Here is a 9,229-nt window from a genome sequence, read left to right as displayed (position 1 = left end):
TGATATAAACAAACTTTATAAGTAGGGAAAAACCAAAATTTGAACCTAAGGAAACTAAAGATGAATAAAAAAAAATCATGCAAATTTAGACTATATGTTGAATATTAACAAAATATTAATGAAAGAGAAGACACAAAATAATTCTATTGATACATTTCAAATAAATCATAAATCCAAACAGAATTTGATTTCTTTCAAATCCTGAAAATCAGTTATGCTGGACTTTGTTTTAAATTTATCAACAATCCCTCTTTCAACATACAAAATTAAGAGTACATTAGACAATCATCATTCATATGGACAATTTTCATAAATTTAGATATTAAAATTATAGGTTGGCAATGCTATATTACTACCATTAGCTTCTGAAATATTTGCATTTTTATTTTTGAATAATTCACAATTGTAATTAACTTCTCATAATCCAAAAATAACATAAACGACATTTATTAGTTCACTATATGTCCAATATTTTTCTAATTAAAATATTAATTAGTTTTGTAAAAGAAAAAAAAAACAAATTAATTGTTTAAGTGTAGCCATATAACAAAAATCAAAGTATCACACAATATATATATATACATACAAGATAGAAATTCTACTCTAACTTAATTTAAGGGTATATGTGTGTAAAACTCCCTCCTGGAGATTTGAACACTGACCCTTGCCCCCTGCACTCCCACAAATATTTATATTTGTGAAGTGATCACTGCACCAAAGGTGCACAATAGTAAATACCACACAACTTAACATACCATTACTGCATAGCTATACACAAATAGTCTCTCAACTAATGATACACAAAAACAACTTTTTTTTTTTTTTTGAAGGCAAAACCAATATCATTTAAGTACCAATAGCAATTGAGTCCAAAAACAAAGCTTCTAAAGCTGGTGGAGGAGACTCCTCCAACCAAACAATATCCTCACTAATATGCTTAGCAAAACGAGCTAAAGAATGTGCTACCCCATTGGCGCTACGTCGAACGCCCTGAAATTCCATATGTCGCATCCTTCCAGCCAAGCAACGAATATCATCATAAATATTTCCCAATCGAGACCAATCTGTCTGAGCTGAGACAATAGACTTCATCACAGTTGAATTATCTCCCTCCACAATTAAATCAGCAAACCCAGCATCTATCGCAAATTCCATAGCTTGTCTACACGCCAAAACCTCTGCCTTTTCACTATCCATCACTGCACTGCCCCTTGATGACAACGCTGCCATAACCTCACCCCTTTCATTCCGAATAATCACACCAACACCTGAAGCTGAAGCATCCATGGAAACCGCTGCATCAAAATTTAGTTTATATATCATACCTTCAGTGGCAGCCATGACGTGAGTGACCAATAGTAACGGACCGCTAATTGTGACCGTGCCTCCTTATACTCCTCTAAAAGGTTAGCCCGCACATTCAACCTACCCAGTTCCTGCAACCTACCTCCATGCACAACCCGATTACGTTGATGCCAAATTAGCCACCCTTGCACCAAGAAAAACTCAAGCACGTCCTCAGAAGCCTTTTGCATAATATTCTCAAATAAATGTATTATATCACTCGGTCGAAATTGTCTTTCGCAATATTCGGTGTGCACATCCAGCCCACACATCCTGAGCAGCTCCACACTCCCATAGCGCATGTATTGTAGTTTCAGTAAATCGATTGCAAATGGGGCACATATCATTCTCTAAAATCCGCCGCTGCGGTAATCTATCATAAGTAGGAAGAATATTGTGAAGCATTCGCCACGCAAAGACTTTAATCTTATTTGGGATGTGAAGCTGCCAAATGCTTGCCCAAACTTTGCTGCTAGACATCATATTGGACCCTTCTCCCTTCTGGCTTGCCTCTTTCATCAAAATCCTTGCCGTATGATAACCAGACTTCACTGAGTATCTTCCATTTTTATTGTGAAGCCAAACCATCACATCTGGTACACACCGTCGACTGAGAGGTATCAGATAAATAGCCTGAGCATCATACCTGTTAAAAACCGCTTCTATGAAGCCACGATTCCATTGAAAGTTTGCCCAATATATCAACTCCGACACATGCCAACTTTCATCTATTTCATTGGGTGGAACCAGAATTTTATTAGTTGGGTGGTTTGGAATCCACTTGTCTGACAAAACTTGAATAGAAGAGCCCGTGCCCACACGCCAGCAACATCCTTTTCTCAAAATCGGCTGAGCTGCAATTAAGCTCTTCCAAACATAGGAGCTGTGTGGATGATCAACCGCCTCCAAAAAGGTGCAACGAGGGAAATATTTAGCCTTAAAGCATCGATAGAGAAGAGAGTTGTGATCAGTCAACATTCTCCACCCTTGCTTTGCCAACATCGCTAGATTAAAACTTCGAATGTCTCTAAAACCCATACCTCCCTCCTTCTTTGGCTGAACAAGTGAATCCCAATTCTTCCAATGAATTTTCTTATCATCCCCACATTGACCCCACCAAAACCTCGCACACATCATATTTAATTCATGACAAAGTTTTTCTGGAAGTTGAAAAACTCCCATCGTATATGTAGGAATTGATTGAGCCACAGCTTTGATGAGGACTTCCTTCCCAGCTTTAGATAACAACTTCCCTTTCCACCCCTGAATCTTCTTCCAAACCCTCTCTTTGAGAAAAGAGAAAGCTTGATATTTTGATCTGCCAATCAATGTGGGTAATCCCAGATAGGATTCAAATTTGTCTACCTCCTTCACTCCCAATGCAGCGGTTATCCAACCTCTTTGCACCACTGTTGTATTGCTACTAAAAAACACAGAGGACTTTTCTAAATTGATGCATTGGCCAGAAGCCACGCCATACAATTCTAAGACTTTAGAGATCACATGCACTTCCTCCTGTGTAGTTTGACAAAACAGAAGAGAGTCATCAGCAAAAAGCAAGTGGGAAATGGTGGGGGCATTTCGACTAATGGACACGCCATGAAGCCGACCGTTCTCCTCCTCCCTAGCCAACAAAGATGTAAAGGCCTCAGCACAGATCAAAAATAAATAAAGGGATAAGGGATCACCCTGGCGAATCCCTCTAGTGGGCCTGAAATTACCATATGCCTTGCCATTAATACGGACAGAGAAAGAGGAAGTAGTGACACAGCTCATAATCCGGTCAACCCATCCTTGAGGAAAGCCCAATTTTATCATCATTCCTTTCAAAAAAGACCACTCAACCCTGTCATACGCTTTGCTAATATCTAGCTTTAATGCAAGAGAACCTTTTTTACCCTTTTTCCTGCCATGCATGGCATGCAAAGTTTCATAGGCCACAAGCACATTATCGCTATCAATCGTCCCGGAACAAAAGCACTTTAGTAGGTGAAATTAATTAGGGCAAGATCAACTTCAATCATAGCCGGTACTTTAGAAATAATTTTATAAATAACGTTGCACAGGCTAATAGGTCTAAAATCTAACATTTTTTCTGGAGACTTCACCTTCGGAATGAGCACAATATGGGTGTAATTTATTTTAGGCAACATATTATTAGTATTCAAAAATTCCAAAACAGCATTAGTCACATCATTACCAACAATATGCCAAAATTTTTGATAAAAAAGGGCATTCATACCATCCGGTCCAGGCGCTTTAGTTGGTCCCATTTGAAACAACTCCAACTTTACCTCATCAGCACTAAAATCAATTGATAAAATATGAAGAATATCTGAAGACATCTTGTGATTGACAGCATTAAGACATTCATCCATCTCGGTCACCTCCACTCCGAAGAAAATATATTTTCAAAATAGTGGACTGCCACCTCCGCTACATCCTCAATCTCATCAACCCACACCCCTTCAGAATTTTTAATTCCCTCTATAAAATTCCTACGACGCCGTTGCGAAGCCTTTAAGTGAAAAAATTTAGTGTTTTTATCCCCAGACTTTAGCCAAGACAACCGAGAGCATTGTGCCCAAAAAATTTCTTGCTTAAGAAGAAGATCATCAAGCTGTTTACTGGCTGCTACAAAGTCAGACCTGGTTTCCTCATTTTGATCACTTTCATTTAACCTCTCAAGCACCTTCTTTAATCTTTTAATTTTAGCCACCTGAGGATTTGTCCTAGATGAACCCCACGCATGTAAATCATCCCCACATTGCTTTATTTTTGCATTAACACTGGCCATTGACAAACCTCCACACCCCATTCGGTCCCATGCATCTCCAACCACCTTCTCACAATCCTCATCTAACAACCACACTTCTTCAAATTTAAAACCCCGTGCAATCCTCCCATGAAACCTGTTATCCCTTCCGGTTTGTAAAAATATTGGCAAGTGGTCTGAAGCATGTGAGAATTTATGAGACACAGTGCTTGCTGAAAACATATCAGTCCACTCCTTATTCGCAACCACTCGATCAAGTCTTTCTCTAGTATTTGCTGCACCTGTACACTTGTTATTCCAAGTAAATTTATATCCATGAAATCCCAAATCCATCAACTGACAAGCCTCCAAAGCAGCCCCGAACTCCTCCATCTGTTTTACTGGTGGCGGGTGAATACTCAACTTCTCCGACTATTGTAAAAATGCATTAAAATCACCAACACAGCACCATGGACCATTCACCAACGAAGAGATATGCCTTAAAAGAGCCCAGATTTGTGCTTCGATTTGTTTCCAACCATCAACTCCTGTTAAAACCCATTGAAAACCATCATCCTCTACCACTTTCGCCAAGACATGATTGTCTGTATAGTTAATCACCTCTAACCGAACCTCCTCTTTCCAAATCAATGCTAACCCTCCACGCGTAATCGAGCTTCTTAATAATCAATTTATTCGGATAAGCTAAGTCTCGACAAAAATGCATAAAACCTTCTCTATCAATTCTTGTTTTCATAAGGAAACATACAGTGGGAGCTTGATCCTTCACTAAATTGTGGAGGCTTCGAACTGTCCAAGGGTTCCCAAGCCCTTGGCAGTTCCAACTTAGTAGTTTCATTGTGTTCGGCAAGGGTGTTCAACAACCCCCGCCGCTTCAATTGATGTAAAAACCTCCCCAGTTTTAAACCTCTTCTCTGCATGCTCATCACTACTGCCCAGACTTACTTGCTGCTGTTCTTGGTTTATTCTTTTGCCCAACACTGATTTTGAACCCTCCTTTATTAACTCCAAAGGCCCATAATTCATACGGGTCAATCTGGTCCAGGTACGTTGCTTGTCAAGTTCCTGAGGCCTGATATTTCCACACTCATTTTTAAGCCCATCTAGAACCCCTGGCCCATCCACACTAGGACTACCTATTGCATCACCCAACGTGCTTTCATCCATGTCATCCCTCTCCGTATCCCTCTCTCCATGATCCACGGAACCATGCACCGAAATTTTTGGACCAATCCCGATATTCATGCTATCGCCATCAACACGTTTGTCAGCGCCAACCCTAGCCTCTGTTTCATCCCTACCGCCGTCATCCCTCACCCCTACCATCACCTTCTCCTATTGTGACTTAGCATTCCTCTCATCAGACCTCTGATCATCCGCCTCTCGAGCTTGACCTCTACGACTTGGTGAACGGACACGAATTCCTGATGCCTTCATCCATTCCCCATATTGGCATGCTACCTCCCCCTTATTCTTAGTTAATGCAAAGTACTGAGCACAATGTTTAAGATCATGTCCAAGCAACCCACAATGATGGCAAAAGAGGGATAGCCTTTCATACTTAAACGTTACCCATGTCCTCTGTCCACTCGATCCAGCCCGGATAGCCCCTCTCCGAATAGGCTTGGATATAGGGAGTGCAACCTTTACTCTCATAAAAAAGTTTGGCGCATCCTTTTTCTGCCTCTTCTCCACTTCCTCCACCACCCCTAGACGGCTACCAATCTCTTCTGCAACTTTCAGAGAAACCATATCAAACGGGGCCCCCCAAATTTGCACCCAAACGGAGGCTGATTCAAACCTGACATTGCTTGCAGTCATCCCAGATTGCCACCTGATTAACAATAAAACCTGATTATCAAACGTCCATGGCCCATCTCTCAGAACCCTCTCCCTATCAAATTCATTGTGAAACTTGAATTGAAAGAGGTTTGCTCCAACTTCCACCACCTAGACTCTATTCTCTAAACCCCAAGCTCTCTTCAATGTACTCTGAGCAGCCCTCTTATTAAAAGTCTTACAAGTGAGAAAATTCCCAATCAAACTCTGAGAACATCTCTCAATCTCCTCCTGCCTTCCCTCATCTGAAATAGCAATAACTTCTTCCTCCTCCGTAGTCAACTTCATATTCTCCAAACTATGTATCACATCATCCGCCATAATGCAGTAAGGGCAAAGACCAAAACAAAGGAAAGAATCAAACCCTTAGCAGAAACTAAGGGAAGAAGAGACTCGTATACACGAGAGAGAGAACTCCTACCCTAGAGCAGGAGAGAAAAAGCTGAAATTAATTTGATAAATAGACTAGAATAAACAACTTAAAACCATTACTAGGCAACAAAAATTAATTTGATAAATAGACTAGAATAAACTCAATAACTAGTAACTATAAGTCATACTTGGGAAAAAAGTTATTAATGTATTATACTATTAATTAATTGTGTAATAAGAAGGATAAAGTTTGGTTACAAACTTGGTTACTACAACTCCTATCAAAAATATTAACATGACTACATATTTTGAAAAATCTAACCATTAAATTGCATGTTCTTTATATTCATCAACACATATGTCAAATTTGATGCCAATTGAATGTTACTTACTATTTGATCCATAAGTTATTTTTTATTCATACTTTTATACTACAAAAACTTGAAATTTAAATATTTGATTGATGACATAAATAGTAATTTTTGATATTTTAGAAATTTTGCAAGTATTGAGGATATAAGAAGAAAATGTAATCTAATGGTGGATTTGTTAAAATTCATATTCAATAAAAAGATATTAAATGAAGTTATAACCTTGAGTTGCAACCAAGTTTATTACCAAATTTTATCCTAGTAAGAATAAGTTAAAAAAAAATATATATTAAACATCCCTTGGTGGTAAGTGGTAATCTGAAAAGTTATTAAATTTGTCAAACTTATGTTATACATCACCTTATGACTCTCAAAAGTCATCTTAAATATTGATTGTGCCTATAATGAAAGTGAGAACCCTTTGTCTATTTATAAGGGAGGAGCCTTAGTTAACGAGTTCAAAAGAATTTAACAAAAAAAAAAAACCTTCTCAAGGATGATTATCAGACGTTTATCTAAAACAAATCATTCTCAATTTTTTTTATTAAATTGGATTACAAATTAAAAAAAAAAATTAAATTTGGCTAAAATTTTGTGCCAGGTCAGTCAAGTGTTGAATTGAAGTTTCGTAGTGCTGATCAGTAGTCGATGTAGAGGTATAAGTGCCAATCGGCGCAGTGGAACTGTGGAACTCCTACTTAAATTTGCTAATCTTATCATTTTTTCCACAAATCTTGATAAGTTTATTTATTTATTTATATTTTTTCTTATTTGGGATAAATCTAACTTGAGATCAAATTTTTAACCTTTTAGATCAATGGCAATAGTCCATCTAAAAATTTCCGTTTATTTTGGTCTTAAAACATACTTTTTCTATTTTACACAATCTCTTTGTAAAAATACCAACATTAGATCATCTATTTTACACTTTCTTTTAATATAATATTAATTCTTCCTTTTTTTTTTACTATTATTTCTATCCTTTATTTTCTTTGTTTTCTCACCAAACAAACACAATTTAACCCAAATCACAACCTCTACAGACACAAATCAGAGCCTCTCTTCCTACACCAAAACTCCCACATCCAAATCTCAAAAAATTCAAGCTAAGATACCACTAAGCAAACCACCACCAAAATCAATAGATCGGCAAAATCGATTCACCAAAATCAGCAAACCCAATCACTCGCACTTCTGACAAAGTTCTAAATCTTGGTGGGCATGGTAGCAGAAAGTAGAAGAGCACCAAAGAGGAAAATGAACTACTCTATTATGGGTTTTCAGTTGAGAGAGAAGATAATGGGTAGGAAACAAAGGAGAGCCACCAATTGGAGTGGTGGCAGTGGCTAACAGGTGATGAGCAAGGACGGTAGATTAAGGAGAAGAAATAAAGAAAGAAAGGAAAAAGAGAAAGAGAAAAGCCATAGACGGAGAGAAAAGAAAAAGAAGGAAGCAAATAACAAAATGGAATAGAAAGAAAGAGAGAAAAATTAATTAAATATTGATGTACAAGTAAACCGTAACTGTGTATCTTTACACGGTTCTGTAGCTTTTTGGAAATTTGCACAATTTTAGAGGAGCTGATACAAGTGATTTTTAAGGTAAAATGTGTAAAATTGTATACTTTTTGTATATTAGAAGAGCTGATATGAGTGCTCTAAGCTCAAATAATTTTAATGGATATTTAAAAGTCTTATTTAGGTTCCAATTTATAGCTAATCAATTATATAAAAACTCCTATTAACTATCTATTTTTTAATTATATTTTAGTTATTTTATTTTATCTCCAAGGTTCTTACTTCTTACAAAAATTTGGCATAATTGTGATGAGAGGTCAATGAGCCTGAGCTCCAAGAAAGAACTAAACTATTGCAAGTAAAAAGAGGAGAGGTCATAAATGGATATATGTAAAGCTGTAATGCCCAAGTATAACTCGTTATTTCTTGGGTAAGTATTGCAAGTAAACTTTTTGACTAACTCATCACTTGACTTCTTGGTCGAGCACCCAGCGGTTGTTCAAGCTTGAAAGGCGTGGGACAACCTGTGATTTTTTTTTGAGACAACCTGTGATTTCAGTTGCTGACTAATTCATATTTATATCATATATCATATGACGCCCGTGGACAGTTAATACCCACCAATCATAGTGCGCATCTAAAATTCTAAATAGCATATTCCTCCTACACATCACGCTGCACGCGCACTTTACCCAACCCCTTTATTAAAATCTGCTTCCCAAAACTTAAAAAACGACGTCGTCCTTCCACCTCATTCTGCATTTTTCGTTTGTTAACCCTTCACCGATCGTTAAAAAAAAAATATTATTATTATGAAATTCATTTATTATGATTTTTAAATTCATTAATAAATTTTTTAATTTATTTATATAATAATTAATCATAAAATTGTCACATCAATTTATAAGTATTATAAAAAAAATTGTGACACATATACTTTTTTTTAGCCCTTATATTTTGGCTTAATTTTAATTTAGTTATCAAGTTTTCACAAATTTCTTTTAAAGCCT

General features: G+C 37.0%; 2 protein-coding genes across 2 annotated transcripts; both read right to left on the bottom strand.

Annotated features, from left to right (window-relative positions):
- Window positions 1–846: 846 nt before the first annotated feature.
- Window positions 847–1,341, bottom strand: LOC142625012 (uncharacterized). The gene has a single exon (XM_075798728.1). The coding sequence runs from the start codon at window positions 1,339–1,341 to the stop codon at window positions 847–849; it is 495 nt and encodes a 164-aa protein (XP_075654843.1).
- Window positions 1,342–5,455: 4,114 nt separating this feature from the next.
- Window positions 5,456–6,280, bottom strand: LOC142625011 (uncharacterized protein At4g02000-like). The gene is made up of 2 exons (XM_075798727.1): window positions 6,077–6,280; window positions 5,456–5,971 (listed from the first exon to the last, which is right to left on the bottom strand). The coding sequence occupies exons 1-2, from the start codon at window positions 6,278–6,280 to the stop codon at window positions 5,456–5,458; spliced, it is 720 nt and encodes a 239-aa protein (XP_075654842.1).
- Between the last annotated feature and the right edge of the window lie 2,949 nt (window positions 6,281–9,229).

The sequence above is a fragment of the Castanea sativa genome, chromosome 2, assembly GCF_040712315.1.
Source record: "Castanea sativa cultivar Marrone di Chiusa Pesio chromosome 2, ASM4071231v1".
Lineage (NCBI taxonomy): Eukaryota > Viridiplantae > Streptophyta > Magnoliopsida > Fagales > Fagaceae > Castanea > Castanea sativa.
The sequence above is the reverse complement of the archived record's forward strand: the minus strand, read 5'-3'. Positions and strand labels throughout refer to the sequence as shown.

What these genes read in the sequence shown, in the direction of transcription:
- LOC142625011 (XM_075798727.1), bottom strand. Translation starts at nt 6,280, where the DNA reads ATGGCGGATGATGTGATACATAGTTTGGAGAATATGAAGTTGACTACG. An exon ending in CTTGGGGTTTAGAGAATAGA is followed by an intron (nt 5,972 to 6,076) that starts GTCTAGGTGGTG and finishes TTTGATAATCAG; the next exon opens with GTTTTATTGTTAATCAGGTG.
- LOC142625012 (XM_075798728.1), bottom strand. Translation starts at nt 1,341, where the DNA reads ATGGCTGCCACTGAAGGTATGATATATAAACTAAATTTTGATGCAGCG.